At 41.4% G+C, this 22,891-nt stretch overlaps 1 protein-coding gene across 1 annotated transcript; it reads right to left on the minus strand.

Moving 5' to 3' along the window:
* Window positions 1–1,217: 1,217 nt before the first annotated feature.
* Window positions 1,218–14,401, minus strand: LOC133368044 (mucin-3A-like). The gene is made up of 8 exons (XM_061592127.1): window positions 14,343–14,401; window positions 13,438–13,595; window positions 12,323–12,385; window positions 11,529–11,691; window positions 9,237–9,398; window positions 8,827–8,927; window positions 6,433–6,494; window positions 1,218–1,289 (listed from the first exon to the last, which is right to left on the minus strand). The coding sequence occupies exons 1-8, from the start codon at window positions 14,399–14,401 to the stop codon at window positions 1,218–1,220; spliced, it is 840 nt and encodes a 279-aa protein (XP_061448111.1).
* Window positions 14,402–22,891: the final 8,490 nt, after the last annotated feature.

The following is a 22,891-nucleotide window of genomic DNA, read 5'->3' on the forward strand; positions in this document are numbered from 1 at the left end:
TGCCCTGACTTACTTTATGTTTGTTGCTATTTTGTGTTTTTATTATGTTTTTATATTGATTGTGTATTTTCATTGTTTTTATTATTAAAGTGCTCTTGTACAACAAACCCACTTAAAACTGGATTTTTTTGCAGGAAGGAAAGTGATGGGGAATGCACTAGAAATGTGGGATGACAATCGATTGATGGGAAGTTGTACAATCTCTGCACAATCAAATCAAGATGAATGTTCAATAAACAGGCCATCTGGAAGCAACCCAAGTTTCTAAACTTGAAAGAAGAGAAATAAAAGCATTGGCCAAAGTTTGAGAAAAGGAAAGAGGTACAGATCCGGAAGAAGATCAGATTGAAGAGGAGATTTCTGCACAGTGGGAGAAATAACAGCAGACAGGCAGTGAAGAATGCTAGAGTGAAAAAGAGCAAAACATAAACCTAAGTTGAATAAGGTCAAAAAGTGTGCAGGACCTGTGCCATACATGTTGCACAAGACTAGGAGGAAAGAGAGCTGAGAAAAGGAGTTGAGAAGGTTGAGGAGGGGAGGTTGAAAAGAGTGCAAAAGAGGCAACATATGTATGCTGCATGTAGGGGATGGGGCAGAAATTTGATTCAGTTTGCATTTAAAGGTGAACCTACCTACTTTGCACTTTCCAAAACATAACATGGACCATAACACAGCCATCCTTCAAAATTTGCACTTCTCTGAATTTTGCAATGCAGTTCTCCAGCCAAGTGATGTGTACAAAAATGCATACACGAAAGTGTGTATATATAAGTGTGTGTGTTCACATAAAAGACATTATATTACGGAAAGCTGCTTTGGAAAAGTGTGAATATTAGGCAAAATTGCATACAAACGTGTGTAGTAGGAGAAATTCGCTGATGAATTTTCATGAAAACTTTTTTTAAAATTGCAAACTGATGTGGAAATGTGGAGGACTGAATTTAAGATTGAAAAAATGGGAAATGGTGAGAAATTGAAATGGACAGATTCACCTATCTCTAGTTACATGTAGGTAATCCTGAATGCTATTGATTTGGTTCCCATGCTGACAATCCATTTTTCTTGTGAAGAGACCAATAGTAAGCTTCCTCCAAGAAACAGATCCTGAAGAATCTAATAAGACTGCTGAGATGAACGCTACCACCATCATCCAATGGCCCAGCCTGCCTGTTGGTGGATTTTCAGCCTGACATCAGGGTCCTTATGTCCTTCTGCCATCAGGAGGACGTTTTCAGGATGGTTTCCGGACTGGGATCAACTGTAGTCACAGTTGGTTTCTGGAATTGCAACTGCAAAGAGAAGGGTGAGATACTCTCTGAGGTCCACAAAAAATCAGGGTACATTTGAAACCAGAAGAAACCAGCAATTCCAATTTTACCCTTTGGATCTGGGTGGAATGTTATAGAGCCATATTAAAGTAATGTATCAACGGGTTCTTTTTATAGTTTTAAATGTTTTTATGCTGCTGTTCATTGCCCAGATGTTTTCTGAAAGGGTGGTATATAACTACTTTTATAAATAAATAGTTGATTAATCATCTTTTATGCAGCTGGTTAAATAAGGAAGTGGTGAACTGTTTGGACCTAAGTTCTACAGTGGCATCACTCTGTCTGATAGAAAACTCAGGTGGAGTGAGTGACAGCATTGCAGTCCAAATAAGGCCAGTGAGAAAAAAAAAGGCAACTCCCCTCCCCCAAACAACCAAACCTATTGGGGATAGAGCAGGCTTAGCAGACACAGAATGCTGGGTGTCATTTGGAAAAGAAAAACAGAAAGCAAGAGAAGGAAGAGTGGAATGACCTGTTGAGCACCCCACCCCACCCTCACAGCTTATAATATCCTGGGGGAGGGCATGGCTGACTGGTTGGAACCCTGAATAGGTACACTTCTTCTATGAGGTGAGGCTGCACTACAACATTTTGTTGCAGATCCCACTTTCCTCCTCCAATAGCAAACTCAGCTGGATGAGTGCCAACATGACTGGATCCAAAATGGAGCAACTGAGAACAAGAGAAAGAAATCAGCAGGCTTGGATGAACCCTAATTTTTGCAGAAAGATAATTTAAATCAAACACCAAAAGGGGGAACCCCCCCAATAAAACAACAACCCAAAGAGGACAGAACATGCTCAGTGGCCTCTAGGAGCCTCAAAATGTTGAATGTCAGTTGGACAAGAAAACGGAAGGTGGGAGGTAACTGGTCTGCTTGATCCCCTTTCCGCTTATATGTAGCCAATGTGGGGCTCTCCAGATGTTGGTAGACTCCCATCAGCCCGAGTTTGCATGGTCAATGGTCAGGGATGATGGGAGCTGAAGTCCCACAACACGTGGAGGGCACCCCACTGGCCAACTATGCTATCTGGAGGAAGGCATGGCTGGAATCCTACATAGGCACACTCCTGTTAGGGAGTGATAACACACGGCAACATTTTGCTGCAACTCCCACTTGTCTCTATCCAGTTTATATTGCTGGAGCTGTTTCAGTTATATTTTCCTCTGCTTAGCTTCTTCTGTTTTGTTTGGGGAAATCTTTCTGAATGCCGTATCTTAATCAAGAGGAAGGAACACCCTCCAGGGGCTTTGGAAGACTAGTGCCCAAGGCTGATTCTCAGGAAATTTTCTAAGATCAAGCATTAAAGAATAAAAATAATAATGCTCATGCTTAGGCTAAAAAAACCTGGTGTGCGTTGTGCTCTTCAAAAAAAAGGAGGACAGGGAAATGTGTGCAGAGACAGAATGCTCAGAGCTGGTTCCCAGCAGCCTGAGGCTGCCAAAACCTTTGCTGAATTTACCTCTGAACACCACTAGGATGCACACCTTAACGTGGTGAGGAGGAATGGAATATTGCTGGATGGAATTCAAAGAACAGAGATGACTACCTAAATTTGATATTTTGATGCTACAAGAGACCTGGGCCTTATATCAGATAGAATTAAAGAGTTTTACTGCTCATCAACTATATGACTCCCCTAGCAACAACCCCCTTTTAGGATGCACACTTTAACGTGGTGAGGGCGTTTGAGAGTGTTGAAGAAGCTGAGAGCGATGCTGTCAGGAGTCTAGACCAAGAGGCTAGACTCCTAGCAGGGGCACCCATGGCGGAATGGTCAAAGCTGAGACACCAGACTAAGATGCATCCAAACTCAGAGGAAGGCAATGGCAAACCACCTCTGAATACCTCTTACCACGAAAACCCTATGAACAGAGTATCCAAAATGCAACACGAGATAGTGCTGGAAGATCAGAAGGCACTCACCGAGCTACTGGGAAAGAACAAAGGACAAGTACAGGTAGCGCTGTGACTAATGACGCAGCTGGGTCAAAGCTGAAAGGAAGCCCAGAGGCTGATGTGCACAGGTGCGAAAGGAGAGTCCGGAGTTGTATGATGCACACAATAGGAACATGGAATGTGAGAAGCATGAACCAGAAAAAGTTAGAAATTGTCAAGCAAGAAATGGAACGCATCAACATTACAGTACTTTGTGTGAGCAAACTAAAATGGACGGGAATGGGACATTTCCAATCAGGCAACTACAAAATATTTTATGCAGGAAATGAGAAATTAAGAAGAAACAGGGCTGTTTAATAGTGAGAAGTGATGTAGCAAAAGCAATTAGGAGTTACAACGCAAGGTCTGAATGAGTGATATCAATGAGATTAAATGGGAAACCTATTAACATAACCATAACCATATGCTCCAACAGCAAATGCAGAAGAAGAAGGAGAGATTTTACACAGAAGTACAGGTAGAAATTGATCACACACCAAAACAAGATGTGCTGATAATCATGGGAGACTGGAATGCAAAAGTAGGGAACAGAGAAGAACTAGGAATTGTGGGGAAATGGGGCTTAGGAGACAGAAATGAAGCAGGAGAAGACTTATTGAATACTGTGAAGCCAATAATTTGTTTCTTGCGAACACATTTTTCGAGCAACTGAAAAGACGACTGTACACGTGGACATCACCAAATGGTCAATATAGGAATCAAATTGATTATATAATTGGTAGCAGAAGATGGAGAAGTTCCATACTTTCTGCGAAAACAAGACTAGGAGCAGACTGCGGTACAGATCATGAACTGGTCGTATCGAAAATCAGAGTAAAGCTAAAGAAGAACATCAAAGCAATCATAATGCCAAAATACAATTTAAATGACATCCCAGAAGAATATAAAGATCAAATAAGGAACAGATTTGAGGCTTTAAACTTAGTTGACAGAGAACCAGAAGAACTATGGAGTGAAGTCAGAGACTACTTAAAAAGGGAGAAAGACCTCAATGGATGACTGAAGAAACTTAAAAGGGTTAAAAAGAGAAGGAAAGCAAAAGCAAAAGGAGATAGAAACACGGTCAGAACCCTAAATGCAACAATACAGTGACTAGTATGTAGGGACAAAGAGAACTATTACAATAGTTATTGTATAGAAATAGAAGACAACAAAAAGTGTAGAACAAGAGCCCTATTCCAAAAGATTAGAGAAATTAAAGGGAAATTTAAATGAAGAGTAGGGATGTTGAATAATCAACAGGGGAACACACTGACTGACCGAGATGAAATAAAAGGAAGATGGAAGCAATACAACAAAGAACTCTATAAAAGAGATGCCAGGATGACAGATTCATTCACGGAGGAACCGTATGATGAAGAACCAGAAATTTTAGAATTATTATTTTATTATTTATTATTATTATTTATTAAATTTATATACCGCCCGACTAGCAATAGCTCTCTGGGCGGTGAATGTGAGGTGAAAGATGCTCTTAAAATACTTGGAAGAAACAGATCACCGGGAACAGATGGCATACCAATAGAGTTGCTACAAGCTACTGTGAATCTGTCCAAATTTTGACAAAAATCTGTCAAGAAATATGGAAAACTAAACAATGGCCCACAGACTGGAAGCATTCAATATACATCCCAATTCCAAAGAAAGGAGATCCCAGGGAATGCAGTAATTATCGAACTATTGCCTTAATATCCCATGCCAGTAAAGTAATGCTCAAGAGTGTACAACAAAGGCTCTTACCATATATGGAGCGAGAAATGCCAGATGTCCAAGCTGGATTCAGAAAGGGAAGAGGCACCAGAGATCATATCGCAAACATACGTTGGATAATGGAACGGAGCAAGGAATTTCAGAAGAAAATCACCCTGTGCTTTAGAGATTACAGCAAAGCCTTTGTGTAGATCATGAAAAATTATGGAATGCTTTAAAAGAAATGGGGGTGTCACAGCATCTGATTGTCCTGATGCACAACCTATATTCTGCAGAAGAGGCTACTGTAAGGACAGAATATGGAGAAACCGATTGGTTCCCCATCGGAAAGGGTGTGAGACAGGGGTGTATTTTATCACCCTATTTATTTAATCTATATGCAGAACATATCATATGGAAAGCGGGATTGGACCAAGATGAAGGAGATGTGAAAACTGGAGGGAGAAATATAAATAATTTAAGATATGCAGATGATACCGTACTACTAGCAGAAACCAGTAAAGATTTAAAATGAATGGTGATGAAAGTTAAAGAGGAAAGCCCAAAAATAGGACTACAGCTGAATGTCAAGAAGACTAAAGTAATGACAACAGAAGATTTATATAACTTTAAAGTTGACAGTAAGGACATTGAACTTGTCAAGGATTATCAATACCTTGGCACAGTCATTAACTAAAATGGAGACAATAGTCAAGAAATCAGAAGAAGGCTAGGACTGGGGAGGGCAGCTGTGAGAGAACTAGAAAAGGTCCTCAAATGCAAAGATGTATCCCTGAACACTAAAGTCAGGATCATTCAGACCATGGTATTCTCAATCTCTATGTATGGATGTGAAGGTTGGACAATGAAAAAAGTGGGTAAGGGAAAAATAAACTCATTTGAAATGTGGTGTTGGAGGAGAGCTTTGCACATACCATGGACTGCGAAAAAGACAAATAATTGGGTATTAGAACAAATTAAACCAGAACTATCACTAGAAGCTAAAATGATGAAACTGAGGTTATCATACTTTGGACACATAATGAGAAGACATGATTCATTAGAAAAGATAACAATGCTGGGAAAAACAGAAGGGAGTAGAAAAAAGGAAGGCCAAACAAGAGATGGATTGATTCCATAAAGGAAGCCACAGACCTGAACTTACAAGATCTGAACAGGGTGGTTTATAACAGATGCTCTTGGAGGTCACTGATTCATAGGGTCGCCATAAGTCGTAATCGACTTGAAGGCACATAACAGCAACAACAACGAAAACCTCTGAAAGTCTCATGAAGCTGGGAAACTCATCCTGGCACCTCCAGCACCAGATAAGCTCCTCCCATGTGTTTCCTCACAGATCTCTGTACACCGTCTTCCTTAGTTTACCAGATCAGCATCAGCTGCTGATCCCAGAGGATAAGCAAGAAACTCTGCATTGGAGCTGGCCGTACATACCTGTAATGAGGTGTCAACTGAGTCAAGGGAAAGCTGGAAAGTCTTGCTTCTGTCTTGGCTTCCTGAGAAAGAAAGAGACCCCAAAAGAGTCAGAATGAATTTTTGGCCATAACAGAGATAGAGATGGGGGAGAATATCCGACAAAATTGAACCTGGTACCGGATCCCAACTGAATTTGCTAGTTCGCTATCCCTTCACAGCAGCACTGATCTCTTGTGGCAGTCTGCGGCTGTAATCGGCATGGATTTTGCGGCCGCGTCTGCAATCGGCAAGAATTTTTTTTAAAAATCCTCACACTATTTTACGTATCTTTTTTGTAATTAAGATGCTGTGTCAACCACAGAATTTCCATTTGTCCATTACATGTTATGAAAAAAAATCATTATTATCACATGTAGGCTGTGTATAGGCAAATATAATGTATAGCAAAAGGCCAATGTAGAAAGTATATTTGCTCTTAACCTGAAAGTCCGTATCCTCTTCAGGGGCCCAGCATTTCTTAGGTATTTTAGCTGGCAAGTGTTCCTGGCCAAGGGATGGGTCAGAGTACGGTCAATGTAAGAAGTGCAAGTGTCTTATCAGTTGTTTTTCTAGCACATTTTGAGATAAGCGTAAGGTAAGCGCACAGCTTGCCAAGAGAAGGTGCCAGGATGCTTCAGTTACCTGTATCAAGATGATGTAGCTTTTTCTAGCAAGTAGTGCCTATTTGAAGTTGTCTTATTAAATCAAAGATCAATAGAATAATATGCTGAAGATGCGATGATTTAATGCTTTGCAGTAATCAATCATTCATGTAACCTCATCATTGAGTTGGTAAACATGTATGCTATAAAAGTGTCCCTTGTGCCCGGTATGAGTGTTCAGTCCGACACCCGCTTCTGCAGGGCGGTGTCACTGATCCACTTTTATTGAGAGGCACCTGCTGTGTGCTTTGTAAGTAAACTCAATAAATTTTAACTCTTTGTAAGCAAACCTCGTGTCGGCATCTCATCTCTGGTATTCCAGCAACCTGAAGTGTTACATCACAATATAATACAAAAAATTGGCTATATATGTCTTTAATGTTAATTGTGAAATCAACCTGCAATGTCATGTTTTTCAAACAAGATATTTCAGAGCATTCTGAATCTCTTGCGTGGGAAACATTACGATCATGAGACTGACCCATGCTACCCACCTCGCCCTGCCCCACCCCTGTTTCGTTCCTGCTGTCCTGAGCTAACCAATGGCTGTCTCTCACTCCCTCTGTGCTTAATGTGTGTGAGTGTGTCACTATGTGACTGAAAAAATGCAAAAAACCACGTGGAACACTATGATCTGATCATTCATTCATGGCAGCTACCTAAAAATTACACAATGTTTTCCCACCGCCAAAAAACCACGTGGAACGCTGAGATCATTCACCTAAGTGACCTAAAAATTACTCAATGTTTTTCTCCACCGCCAAGAACCTACATGGAATGCTATTATTTACGTAAGTATCTACGAAAACAATTACGTAATTTTTGCAACCTGGAAAGAAAACAAACCTGTGGATCGAATCACCCAAAAACATGCACAGGAGATCAAATCGGCAAGCACCAGAGAAAGCGGAAACAAAATAAGGACGGACCGGTAAAGAAACAACGGACTACCAAAATGCATGAGGATTAGCACCATGCAGCGAACACCATCCCTAAACAGAGAGCCCATTTTGTCCAGTGCAAAGCCTCGCTTAGGGGCACACACAGGCACGGGGGCTTCCTCCTTCTGAAAAGCAGCTCCTTTCATTGCAGCAGAGTACTGAGACTCCCTTGTACTTCAAGAGCAGCTTGTCAACAAAGAAAACGCAGGACCGTTGCTAAGAGCAAGGATGGGATGGATGGGAGAAACTACAAACACACACACAGAGAAAGAGAGAGAATAAGTACTGTAGAGAGCAGCCTTGTTTTTCATTGGCTGAGGGCACATCAATTTACAAATCCTGAAGAAAAAGCAGAATTAGGAGCTGAACAGGGCAATGGGCAGCAGAGACCACTTAAATGTTCCAATAGGAGAGGATGATGGAGCAAGAATGTTCAGGCTGATCACTATGCAAAACTTTCCAGCTTGGTCCTTGACCCTACCACTGAGGTATTCCATAGAAAGTAACACACACCGTTTGTTGCACGGTTCTGGTCTGCCGGGGCTGAGGCTCGTTGCGGTTACTCTGTGAGAAGCAGAGGCATTCTGCACAGGTTCTAGATTCACTGCCCTTTTATAATGATATCCCAGTGCTGAAGCCGGGCACTATAAAGAGGTACCTAAGATCTGAAGAGCTGCGAGCCCTGGTCCATGGTCGGCAAGGTTTCCTGCTGCCATGCCATGTGCCCCATGCACGCATTCTACCTTGTTTATGATGTAATGTGTCCTTACCGTCCCTGGAGGTTGTTCCTTCATTCCTGAAGCTCAGACCCTTTGAGGGATGCCACTCTTCCTCATCCTCCCCATACCAGAGCTCAGCATCATCAGACCAGCTGCAAGAACAACACACAAGGGTCATTACCAGGACCCAAAAAGTCCAACAGAGGGATTCCTCCGTTCCCCAGTATGGGCTGCCCCTCTTTGCCACGTCTCAGGAGACCAATTCTTTGATTCTGTGAGAACCACAAGCCTCTCCTCATCTCTTAAGGAATGTTGAAAACAGCCCTCTTATCACCCTATACACACATGTCCCTCTAAAAGATCCCAGGAAATCACCATCTCATTAGGTTAGTCCCAAAGGTTAAGAAATTTAGGTTATCCTCCAGCTTCCATCTTACCCTTGGACTTACAGTGCTTCTTACCTAGCTCCAGACTTCCTCCGTTTGGCCCTGATGAGGAAGATGGCCAGGATGGCACTGGCCACCAAGAGGACAGCCAGCGCAAGACCAAAGCCAACATAGCCCTTCTGGAAGCGTGTCTGGCAGTGATTGTCCACGTACCAAAATGTCTCTATATCATCGCAGCTATGGGAAATAATGTAGTAGTCGTTTAGGAGAGCACTCCCCCTTCCAACACCATGCCATACACCCCTCATGCAGCCACGAACTTCTTTGCACTTTAGGCTTTGTACACATTACTGGCTTAGGACGCAGCGAGGTAAGGGTTTTTTTTAGCTGCATTTCAATTAGAGATGTGAAGGCCTGGGGAAAAAACCCAGAAAATCTTTTTGGAGAAATCTCTCTTTTTCCCGTGAAAAATGTGTGTGTGTGGGAAAAACATTTTTCCTAATTCTTCCAATTTCCCCCCCGTACTTTCACATTTCTAGGGTAGAGATGCACTTACTGTTGTGCTAGTTCCAGTGCATCTCTACCTCTCTTTTCTGAAAATGGGACCACACAACACTAGTCAGACTCCGCCCTGTTTACTATAAAACACGGCAGGATCGGCTTGAGTGCATGTTTTTTAAATAAAAATTCAGCTTCAGTCAGATTTTGCAAATGATTGGCAGACCAACCCATTGCCCCCCAGGTATAGCCAACGGAAATGCTTTGTTGTAGGCAAACAGTGCGCCCACAGCCCTTGTTTCAATTCAAACTTGCACAGCATTGTACACATCACTGCGCTTTGCTGTACCTTCACTCTGCCCGCTGTCTGTCCACACCAGGGGCTGAGAGGGGTCTGGGATGTCTTCACCCAATGCATATTATTGCCTGGTTGGTTCCCCCCTCCCCCCTCCCCCAATGAGGCAACTCTGTGCAAATTCAAATTGAAATACAGGAGGACAAAAAGACCACCTCCGAGTTTTAAGCCAGTAATGTGCACACACAGCCGAAAGGTACATACCTGAGTTTCACTTGAAATTAAATAATGCTAGTTTTCAAATCTAATCAAAGCTAACTTAGAGGAAAATGCACTAAACCATAGTATTTCACAAGAAAACTACAGGATAGCTTTGACTCCTTGGTAACATGTACAAGGATTAAGAAACCAGCTGTGGGACCACATTGGAGCCAGAATAAATGGTAATATGTACACAGCTTTAGGCTGTGAGCACACCAGTCGCCTACAGCAAAATGCTTCCATTGGCCACACCTGGAGGGAAAATGGGTTGATCTGCCAATCAGTTGCAAAATTTCTTTAAAGTGACTTTTTAAAAACAACAACACACTTAAGTTGTTCCAACCAGGTTTTACAATAAAAAGGGGCGGAGTTTAACTAGGAGGTGTGTGTCCCTGTTTTCAGAAATACTCTAGATGAGGCCTAACCAGTGCCAAATAGAGGGGAACCAATACTTCACGCTATTTGGAAACTATACTTCTGCTAATGCAGCCTAAAACAACATTTGCCTTTTATGCAGCCACATCACGCTCTTGGCTCATATTCAGCTTGTGTTCAACAACAATCCCAAGATCCTTCGTGCATGTAGTATTGCTGAGCCAAGTATTCCCCATCTTATAATTCTGCATTTGGTTTCTTTTTCCTAGGTGTAGAATGTTGCACTTATCCCTGTTAAATTTCATTCTGTTGTTTTCAGCCCAATGTTCCGGCCTATCAAGATCCCTTTGAATTTTTTTTCTGTCTTCCAAGATATTAGCTATTCCTCCCAATTTTGTATCATCTGCAAATTTGATAAGCATTCCCTGCACCTCCTTATCCAAGTCATTAATAAAAATGTTGAAGAGCACTGGGCCAGGACTGAGCCCTGTGGTACCCCGTTCATTACCTCCCCCCAGCTTGAGAAGGAACCATTGATAAGTACTCTTTGAGTACAATTTTGTAGTCAACTGTGGATCCACTTGATAGTTGTTCCATCTAGCCCACATTCAGCTAGCTTGCTAATCAGAATATCATGGGGCACTTTGTCAAAAGATTTAGATCTACTCTTTGCCTGACTCCCTGCTGCTTCCTTGAATATTATCTGGAGACTCTTGTTTGTTTTTGTATTTAATGCCTTAAGTGGTTGTTTTATTGTGTTATTGATTGCTCAGACACAAGCTATGTTGGGTACTGCATTTGGCACAGAAAGGCATCATCCAAATGTTTTAAACAAACAAATAATACAATTGAAATGGTAGTTTCAAGCTTTAAGTGAGGGATGCATTAAGGAGCCTAGGTACTCTTCTGCTGCTACCCTCCCCCCTTTGTTCACTTACTTGCACTGGGGACCTCTTTCAGAGATGCGACACACTCCATGGTTGCAGTTTATGGAGCTTAAGGTGTCCTTGGTGCAGTTGGAGATACAGCGCAGGGTGCCTGTTGTCGTATTGGGGTAATAGTAATCTACATATTTAGGATTAATTATTTTTCTGCAAAATTCTGGGAAAGAAAAAGAAATGACCATCCAGTGTAATGTGGACGAGTAGATGCAGGACAACCAACTGAAGCCAGCCATGGGCTTCAACAACCACCCCACTGGAAGCACCAAAATGTAATCTGGTCCCCCAAATAAGAGCTGCCCAGACATTTTAGTTAAACACAGATGGTGGCCACTAATCATACAGCCACCAGGGTTCCATGTGACAGCTCTCTCAGTGCCCAGGCTGCTTGGACTCTGCAGGGTCCAGAAACATGGTGTGGCAAACCATCCCACCATGAAAGGGAAGCAAGGAGGGCTGGCTATGCTGAGCACACCGTGACGTAGCCGAGGCAGGCAGACCACCAACTCCCCTTGAGTCACCATTCAGGACATTTCCAGACAGTAAATGGCTGGCTGTTTTTGCTCTCATTATAATCTGGCAAGGTTTGAATAGTGATTTAGAAGAGTCTTCTCAGTGGCTAACACACTCCCCTTTCATGTTGATTGGCTCATAGGACACTGGAGACATTGGGGCCCTGCTGGGACCTGTTTCCCAAACAAATAAAGGGTTTAAGAGCCCCTGAACCCCTGAACAGCTACACCCTGAACAGTCCCTCCCTACCTCCCTTCCCACCCAAGTCTGGGACTCACCTTCAGCTGAAAAATGTGTGGTTGTGTTCAGAATAGGGTTAGTTGGAGCTGAAAAGCAAATTGCTGGAAAAAGAAAGAGTTGTTGCATTGAATGATTTTACTGATATTTCCCTTTTTATATATTTTTCTGCACCCTTCAAAATGCCAGCGTTTAACTGGTCCTGATGGCCCCACAAAAGAAGTTTTTTTTAAAGATATATTAATTATACTGTACTATTTTGAATTGCAAACATTCACTTTAGTTTAACGTGAGAAAGCATATGGCTTAATGTCATCCTGAACTTCAGAACAGACTAATGATTGTCTTATTTCAGTACAAATTTGTTTTGTGATGTATGTCATGGGAACTGTAGTTTGTTAAGGGTGCTGGGAATTTGGAGTTTTGTGAAGGGAAAATCACAGTTCCCACAGTTCCCAGAATTCTTTGGGGGACGTCATGTGCTTTAAATGTGTATTGCTTTAAATGTATGGTTGCAACAGCTGCAATAGATTAAAACAGCTCTGAAATTCACTGAGGGTGCTTCCAGACGGAAAGTCAATAATGTAAACAAGATGTTCAGATATTGCAAACAGGTCATTGGTAACAGTTTTTTTTAACTTATTGGGTTTTTCCTGGAATGGATAAATCCGGATTAAATGGAGGCAGGGGAATTTTGATGGCAAAGATGTTTGTGTGCTGTGAAAAATGTGAATGTGTGATGATCCCCATCTCATAATAATTATAAAACACCCATCTGGAAGATATGTGACTCTCCATCTAGTATCTCTCTAAGGATAGTGCAGAGATTGTGGATCACACTGAAAGAAGTTCTTGTTAGAAATAAGTAGATGGAGTCAGAGGTAATCAGGCACACAAATCCTACTGGCTCCCTGAAGCATTAGATGAAGCAGAAGGTAGTCCATGAAAGCTTATGCCATAATAAAATTTATTTAAGGAACCAAAAGCCTTTTATGTTTTTGCTGCAACAGACCAACATGACTCCCCCCTTTGGATACTGGCTCCTGTTTTCTGCAGGGATTCTTAGCAGTAGAACTTTTTGTGTACCCTTCTCTAAACAGGACATGATAACACTGAATTATAACACTGAACTGGCGCACTTTTGTCCAGAACTTACTTGAGTTGTCTGTACAGTTGTTCATGGTGGAATTCATGATAACCAGTTGCTCCCGCACTGTCTCTGTCAAGTTCTGGACAACTGCTTCAATGTTGTTCACGTTATTGTTTATCATAGCTTCAATGATGACTTCGTGGTCCACAATGATGCTGCCATTCCTAACACAACAATGAAGGCAGCACAATAACTCAGTTGCTGAGCCACCATTTTGTTGTTAAAAATCACATGGCGGGGAGGAGGTTGTTGATAAGGAGAAAGCAGAAACTGGGAACACAGGTGTTTCTTATAGATGACCAGTGCAGGCTAAATTGTGTTCTCTTGGAAAGCCCGTTCTGGTTTGTCAGTATGAATGTATAAAATGCACAAGCTCTGTCTACTTATGGAAATATTCTTGAGCTGGAATCTGGACTGATCTATTTCAAAAAATGCTTTCAGAAAATGGGCTATTCCTTAGTCCATAGATGAACTTTAGACTCCAGAACAAGGGAGAATATGAGAATCACAACCGCTCTGAAGCAGACCTTTGGGGCTTGCTTTGGTAAGCTTACAACAGGGAACCAGGGCTGTAAACACACTAGCTGCCAGATCAAAGCATTTTCATTAGCCACACATGGAGGGGGAACAGGTTTATCTGCCAATCAGTTGCAAAATCTCTTGGGGGGGGGGAAATCACACCAAGTGGCTCCCACCAGGTTTTACAGGGAAAAGGGGTGGGATTTGAGTAGTGTCATATGCCCCAGTTTTCAGATGAGTGGTAGAGATGCACTAGAACTGGCAAAACAGTAAGTGTGTTTCTACCCCAGGATTCATTCACTGCTTGGATCACTATCCCCATCTTTGAGACATGAATAGGCCATTGGGGAATTATGTGGCATCACAAGCTGGTCTCTGTCTCAGACACCCACCGAAGGCTCAGGATCGCCACATCACGATATCTGGGGACGTTTTCATAAACACTGTTCATCTACATAGTGGGGAAAAACACACAGAATGTCTTCATAAACCAGGCTGAAGCCATTTAGATGGAGAGGGTAAACAGACAGACAGAAAACTCTGTATAACCAAAGAGGGGAATGCTGGACGGTGATCCAATAACTCATTGTTACCTTATTCTTAAAGGTGCTTTCCAAGGTCTTATATTCTTCTGAGCTTTTGTTTTGGAGCTGATCCTTGTACTCCATGTTGGTGATCCTCACCTGGACTTCAACTGTCATAGGCACAGTATTTAAAACAGGTTCTAAGGAGACAAACCAATGATCAAGGGATTGCACCATGCTCCCTCTGAGGGAAGTCTAAAGCATTTGCAGCATTTTAGTTAAGAGAAAAGGGCCCATGAAGAAGGGCATGATAGAAGCTTAATGCATAATGCAGAGGAACCGAAATTTTTCTTCCCCTCATGCTATTAGAACTCAGCATCAGCCAATGAAAGAAAGCACTTCTTCACATAGACATAATGAACTAATAAAGTTCAGTACCACAAAATGTGCTGATAGCTCCAGATTTTGATGGCTTTTAAATAGGACTGGGCAAATGTATAAAATGCCAATCTAGTAATGCCTATTAGTTACGATACTTAAATTGAACCTCATGGTTCAGAGGAGATGTCCTTCATATCTGGCTGATCCTGTTGGTAAAAAGATGCTGGTCTAAATGGATCATTGGTCTGATATAGCATGGCGTTTGTTTGTTGATTTAATGCAAATGTAACAATATCAGGTAAATGAAAAATGAAATACACAGGTGAACATTATCACTGAACTGTGTGCCAGTGTGATATAAATAAAATCCATCTTTGTACAAACATAGCAACTGATGTTCCTTCTTTAGCACATTTATAATAGGCAAGCTTGTCATAATTGCATTAGTCCAAATTCTTTTATAGCGGTTACACATAGGTGGTGATTATGATTATTTCCATGATGAAGCAATAAAACAGTCTTCCCCAACCTGATGCCCTCCAGACTGTAGCTCTTATCAGCTTCAGCCAGCTCAGTCATCCTGGATGGGGCTGATGGAAACTGTAGTATAAAACTCTGGAAGGCACCATCAGGTTAGGGAAGGCTTCAGTGCTGATCCTGGCAGAGATCAATAAGCAAATTAATGAACTCTGAAATCTCCTTCCAAAATATCCCCTTAAAGATATCTTAGCAGTACAGTATTAAGTATTTCATAACATATTTTAATTCTTTCCATGTTTCCTTACCAAAGTCTGTTTATGATTGGACAAGTCTGTTGTTGTTATATGCCTTCAAGTCGATTACGACTTATGGCGACCCTATGAATCAGCAACCTCCAAGAGCATCTGTCATGAACCACCCTGTTCAGATCTTGTAAGTTCAGGTCTGTGGCTTCCTTTATGGAATCAATCCATCTCTTGTTTGGCCTTCCTCTTTTTCTACTCTCTTCTGTTTTTCCCAGCATTACTGTCTTTTCTAGTGAATCATGTCTTCTCATTATGTGTCCAAAGTATGAAAAATACCAGTATTTGAAGTGTAGCATGTCCAGTAAAAAACATTTTGCAAATTATATGTATATATGTTTCAGTTATGCAGATATATACTATCAAAACTGGAGTACTGTAATACATTAATAACTTTTGTTGTTTTTTGTCAGCAATGTTATCTCATAGCCTGATCAGGAAAAATAGCTTCTCTATGATGACTTTCCCATTTCTACTCAAAATTAAATTTATGCTTATCCATTGACAAATCATATACCATTTTCTCACTCACACTTTCACCCTAAAGGACTATTAATTCCTTGGCAAATGTTTTTCCATGTATAATCTGGATTTATTGGATCAAACGCACTGTAACCTTTTTAATATGAAAATACTGAAACCAAACTGGCTTCTATCCTGTTTCAGGCTGGGAGGATGACCAGGCTGGGGTCAAGCCCAAATGAAGATTCAGGCAGCAGGACACCTTAGGGCCCAAGCAAAAGGTCCAGTACGAGAAAAACTCCAGACACCAGTAATGGCTCTGCTCTAAGAAGAAATAATAAGAGGAAAATATAGCATCCTTATCAAGATTGCATATTACTTTTATGAAGTTATGGCTTTGATTATGTGTTATATTGTGGCCATGGTCCTTTTTTAAAGTGTTCTCAATTCCACTTACCCACTTCCTCTACAGGGAATTCACACTTTGGTCCATAGAATAAACTCAGACACAAACATTTAATGCCATCATGTGTTCCTCCATTTTCACATTTTTCTAGAAGAGAGAAGTCCCCAGCCCGCCCCATGATATGTGGTTAGCAGCAGTCTTTGTACAGAGCAATTATTTATTTATTTGTTTGTTTATTAGATGTATATCCCGCCCCTCCTCCCAGTAGGAGCCCAGGGCGGCAAACAAAAACATCTTAAAAAAAATTTTTTTTTTAACTTTAAAAATCTTTTTTTAAAAAAGGTTTAAAAACAGATTAAAAAGTAATTCCAACAGAAAGAAAGACTGGGATAAGGTCTCAACTTAAAGGGCTTGTTGAAAGAGGAAGGTCTTCAGTAGGTGCTGAAAAGATAACAGAGATGACGCCTGCCTAATATTTAAGGGGAGGGAATTCCAAAGGGTAGGTGGCATTACACTAAAGTTCTGTTTCCTATGTTGATCATGTTGTGATAGTAGTGATTATTAAATTTAACCACTCTAATGTGTTATTTATACATGTGTACACTCCCCCAACTTCTTCATTCCCAGATAAAATATGGCAAACTCTAGAAACTTAGATTGTAGCCCTACAATTAATCATCTCTGTTAAACAAATAATCATGGGAGGCAATTTCAACACCATACTGGGGCCATATGACATTGTCCTTTATGCTTACCATAATACCTGCCCTCCAGAAAGCCCTACTTTTCCCTTGTTAAATGCCTGCTACTCTAAGGACAACACATGTAATTATGTAGGGTTCTGCCTGGCTTAAACGCAGCATCAATTGGACTTATGTATTATAAATGACAACCGAACTGGTGACACTTGAGGAGAATTTAGGTGTTAGGATGACTGTCATAGATTGTCATCTCCAGTTGCAATTTGCTACATTCTGTGATGGAACTGGAGATAGACTTTAAGCCTCTAGTCCTGACTTTAAACCTCTAGAACTGCATATCTATGCATATGACGCTTTTTAGACAAATCTCAAGGCACAAAATGTGCTGATAGCTCCAGATTTTGATGGCTTTTAAATAGGACTGGGCAAATGTATAAAATGCCAATCTAGTAATGCCTATTAGTTACGATACTTAAATTGAACCTCATGGTTCAGAGGAGATGTCCTTCATATCTGGCTGATCCTGTTGGTAAAAAGATGCTGGTCTAAATGGATCATTGGTCTGATATAGCATGGCGTTTGTTTGTTGATTTAATGCAAATGTAACAATATCAGGTAAATGAAAAATGAAATATACAGGTGAACATTATCACTGAACTGTGTGCCAGTGTGATATAAATAAAATCCATCTTTGTACAAACATAGCAACTGATGTTCCTTCTTTAGCACATTTATAATAGGCAAGCTTGTCATAATTGCATTAGTCCAAATTCTTTTATAGCGGTTACACATAGGTGGTGATTATGATTATTTCCATGATGAAGCAATAAAACAGTCTTCCCCAACCTGATGCCCTCCAGACTGTAGCTCTTATCAGCTTCAGCCAGCTCAGTCATCCTGGATGGGGCTGATGGAAACTGTAGTATAAAACTCTGGAAGGCACCATCAGGTTAGGGAAGGCTTCAGTGCTGATCCTGGCAGAGATCAATAAGCAAATTAATGAACTCTGAAATCTCCTTCCAAAATATCCCCTTAAAGATATCTTAGCAGTACAGTATTAAGTATTTCATAACATATTTTAATTCTTTCCATGTTTCCTTACCAAAGTCTGTTTATGATTGGACAAGTCTGTTGTTGTTATGTGCCTTCAAGTCGATTACGACTTATGGCGACCCTATGAATCAGCAACCTCCAAGAGCATCTGTCATGAACCACCCTGTTCAGATCTTGTAAGTTCAGGTCTGTGGCTTCCTTTATGGAATCAATCCATCTCTTGTTTGGCCTTCCTCTTTTTCTACTCTCTTCTGTTTTTCCCAGCATTACTGTCTTTTCTAGTGAATCATGTCTTCTCATTATGTGTCCAAAGTATGAAAAATACCAGTATTTGAAGTGTAGCATGTCCAGTAAAAAACATTTTGCAAATTATATGTATATATGTTTCAGTTATGCAGATATATACTATCAAAACTGGAGTATTGTAATACATTAATAACTTTTGTTGTTTTTTGTCAGCAATGTTATCTCATAGCCTCATCAGGAAAAATAGCTTCTCTATGATGACTTTCCCATTTCTACTCAAAATTAAATTTATGCTTATCCATTGACAAATCATATACCATTTTCTCACTCACACTTTCACCCTAAAGGACTATTAATTCCTTGGCAAATGTTTTTCCATGTATAATCTGGATTTATTGGATCAAACGCACTGTAACCTTTTTAATATGAAAATACTGAAACCAAACTGGCTTCTATCCTGTTTCAGGCTGGGAGGATGACCAGGCTGGGGTCAAGCCCAGATGAAGATTCAGGCAGCAGGACACCTTAGGGCCCAAGCAAAAGGTCCAGCACAAGAAAAACTCCAGACACCAATAAGACTTTGGGTAGCTCCAAATGGAGCTTAGGGAGCTCATACACAAACAGGATAAGCTCAGATGTTCCTTCACTGAGGATTTAAACAGGCTGCAGCTCAGGGCACTTGCAGACTGTTACTGGTTTGGAGTGGGTTTCAATCACATACCAGGAAATTCAATCTGCACAAATATAGGGTAGAGACACACTTGTGGTTGTGCTGGCTTCGTTGTGTCTCCACCTCTGTTTTCTGAACACAAAGTCATAAAACACCAGGCACACTCTGCCCCCTTTTACTCTGAAACCTCAGAAGTCAGCTTCACACAGACTTCAGAAATGATTGGTCATCAACTCTGTTGCTGCTCCAAGCGGTCCAATGAAAACACTTTGCTGTGGACTCAGGCAGGCACAGTGATTGGCCCAATGCTTTGTTGTGGGTGGTTCTAGTAAGCAGCGGGGAAAGGAGATGTGTCCAGCCATGGGCAGAGCCATTTCACAACGCAGCCAGAGAAAACAGTCTGGCTGCTTTTGAAGCAACTAGTGTGTCTGCAGCCATAGTTGCGCAACAAACCGGCTTCTCACAAATATTGGATTTTTTGGGATACGTAAAATGATAGGGAAGTGCACTGGAAAGTGTGGGATAAATCTTGGTTTGGTGCTAATTTAAACAAATCAGAATGAATGCTCATTAAATAGCCAATGGGCTTATCCAAACGCAGCGGGATAATCCACGGTTTCCATATTCGGTTTGTCATCTGATAGTCCTCACTTTGCCTTTTAGTTCGCTCTTTCCCAATTAAAAAAAACGCTTTTTTGCACCCGCACCCGCAGCGGTAAGACCCCTACATTATTTTCGCTTTTTCCAAGCTCCGCCTCTAAAACCTCCCCCTATCAACCAATTGGTCAGCAAAAAAATTACGTATGCTCCTCTCCCCCTTTGCAACGAAGCACAATATGGCTGTAAAGGAGTTCTCGCTTGGGAAGGAAAGGCGGCTGGTCAATTTCACGCCTGCCTTCCCAGGAGAATGAGATTGACAAAGCTTTCTGGAGCAGGCTTAAAACCTACCAGAAGCCCTTTTCTTGTTTGCATTTTATTTATTTATTTATTTATTTATTAAATTTATATACCGCCCGACTAGCAATAGCTCTCTGGGCGGTGAACATAAAATTTGCAATATTACACTTAAATGAATGTATGCTTTTCTGCCTTTATTGATATTTAAGGAGATACACACGCTGGCAATGCACTTATTTCTCCAAAAAAGCAAGAAATGTGTCCCCCCCCTTCTCCCTTTCCTTCCCAGGGAGAATGAAATTGACAAAGCTTTCCGGAGCAGGCTTGAAACCGACCAGAAGCCCTGTTAAGAACATAAGAACATAAGAAGAGCCTGCTGGATCAGGCCAGTGGCCCATCTAGTCCAGCATCCTGTTCTCACAGTGGCCAACCAGGTGCCTGGGGGAAGCCCGCAAGTAGGACCCGAGTGCAAGAACACTCTCCCCTCCTGAGGCTTCCGGCAACTGGTTTTCAGAACAACTGTTCTTGTTTGCATTTGCGATATTACACTTAAACCAATGCAAAAACCCCAGCAAGTAGAATGAAATTGACAAGGCTTTCGGAGGCAGGCTGAAACCGACCACCCCTCCTTTCTCGCTTGCTGTGCATTGCAGATCTCACCCAGAGCAGCCGCCCAGTTTGCAGGCTGGCAAAAAATAAAATACATCTGTGCAGTAGTTGCAGACCCCCCCCAACACCCCACCATTGCGATGATTGGTTCAATTTTCCCAGGCTTATTGTCGCACATGCGCAAAAGTGCAGATACGTGATTGGCTGGAATGAGGAGAAGGGGCAAGGGGAAACACCCAAGAACTGCCCATCAGCTGTAAAGTCCGCAGTATTGCATCCTAACTCCTGAAGGCACAGCGGATGATTCCCAATTTTAAACAGCAAATCGCATTTTTGCCGGTATTGCAAGGAGAGGATTTAACCTGCGAAAATGCATAACAGCACGAGACGTCATTTGGATGACTGAAAAATAATGAACACACATAGTGGGCGTGTCACACATTTTGCAGTTGTCTGGATGAGCCCAATGTCCTCCAACCTCCCTGCACACAGATCAGGATGAATGCTCAACAAACAGGTTGTCTGGAAGCGCCCTCAGTCTAGGTGGGTAACTGCGCCTGGCTGCCCCTGCTAGGAAAAGTTTCCTGCAAATGAAGAAGCCTTGCCCCATTCTATAAGCACTGATTCAGAGGGAGTTGGAGGGATTGCCTCCACTCCGTGGCTGATATTTACCCCCAAAGGTGCAGTAAATACTCCCTTCAGGGACAAAGATCAGCTAGAGTGGAAAATTGGTGCTGGGCTCCAATCCAGATTTTGCAGTGCAAATTGGGAATTAGTGGTGGGAATGCTGCTTTTCCTTCAAAATAAAAATGGCCACCTTAAGCATTTTTTAAAAGCTTGTTTCGCACAACGTGTAGTTTGGTCCAAAGTTCAAAGATTTCCGTATAATTTCATATAGCTATTGTAAATGGCTCTACTCCAAGAAGAAATAATAAGAGGAAAAAATAGCATCCTTATCAAGATTGTATATTATGAAGTTATGGCTTTGATTATGTGTTATATTGTGGCCATGGTCCTTTTTTAAAATATTCACAATTCCACTTACCCACTTCCGAAGGGTTATCTACAGGGAATTCACACTTTGGTCCATAGAATAAACTCAGACACAAACATTTAATGCCATCGTGTGTTCCTCCATTTTCACATTTTTCTAGAAGAGAAAAGTCCCCACAACGCCCCATGAAATGTGGTTAGCAGCAGTCTTTGTGCAGAGCAACAATTATTTATTTATTTATTTATTAGATTTATATCCTGCTCCTCCTCCCAGTAGGAGCCGGGGCGGCAAACAAAGATACTAAAAATACTTTAAAATATCATAAAAACAGGTTTTTAAAATATATTAAAACAAAACATCTTTAAAAATTTTTTTAAAAAGCTTTAAATATCTTTTTTTTAAAAAAGGTTTAAAAACAGATTAAAAAGTAATTCCAACACAAAGAAAGACTGGGATAAGGTCTCAACTTAAAGGGCTTATTGAAAGAGGAAGGTCTTCAGTAGGTGCTGAAAAGATAACAGAGATGACGCCTGCCTAATATTTAAGCGGAGGGAATTCCAAAGGGTAGGTGCTGCCACACTAAAGTTCTGTTTCCTATGTTCTGCGGAATGGACCTCCTGATAAGATGGTATCTGCAGGAGGCCCTCACTTGCAGACCACAGTGATTGGCTGGGTATATAAGGGATAAGACAGTCTTTCAGGTATCCCGGACCTAAGCTGTATAGGGCTTTGTACACCAAAACTAGAACCTTGAACTTAGCCCGGTAGCTAACGGGTAGTCAATGCAATTCTTTCAGCAGCAGATGACATGTTGGCGATACCCTGCCAGTGAACCCCCTGCATGTTCAGATGATGGAGAGTGATGAAAATCTGGTCTTGTATTGCCCTCAAACTTCACATCTGCAGAAGGCAACAACTTGCATTCACGCTCAGAGGAGCTCTGAGCCAAATGAACTACTTCTGGCCAAATATGATATTATAGCAACCCCTTGGAGCATTGAGTCCACAAAAGAGCTCTCTTTAGAGAACCTTGATTAACACTCTGAAAACAAAACTGTCCATCCTTTCATGGAATATTGCTGGATGGAATTCAAAGAACAGAGATGATTTCCTAAATTTGATATTTTGATGCTACAAGAGACCTGGGCCTTATATCAGACAGAATTAAATAGTTTTACTGCTCATCAACTATATGCCTCCCCTAGCAACAAGAAGG

The sequence above is a fragment of the Rhineura floridana genome, chromosome 11, assembly GCF_030035675.1.
Source record: "Rhineura floridana isolate rRhiFlo1 chromosome 11, rRhiFlo1.hap2, whole genome shotgun sequence".
Lineage (NCBI taxonomy): Eukaryota > Metazoa > Chordata > Lepidosauria > Squamata > Rhineuridae > Rhineura > Rhineura floridana.

What these genes read in the sequence shown, in the direction of transcription:
- LOC133368044 (XM_061592127.1), bottom strand. Translation starts at nt 14,401, where the DNA reads ATGAACAGTGTTTATGAAAACGTCCCCAGATATCGTGATGTGGCGATC. An exon ending in CACACATTTTTCAGCTGAAG is followed by an intron (nt 11,692 to 12,322) that starts GTGAGTCCCAGA and finishes TTTCTTTCCCAG; the next exon opens with AATTTTGCAGAAAAATAATT. An exon ending in AGGAACAACCTCCAGGGACG is followed by an intron (nt 6,495 to 8,826) that starts GTAAGGACACAT and finishes TTTCTTTCTCAG; the next exon opens with GAAGCCAAGACAGAAGCAAG.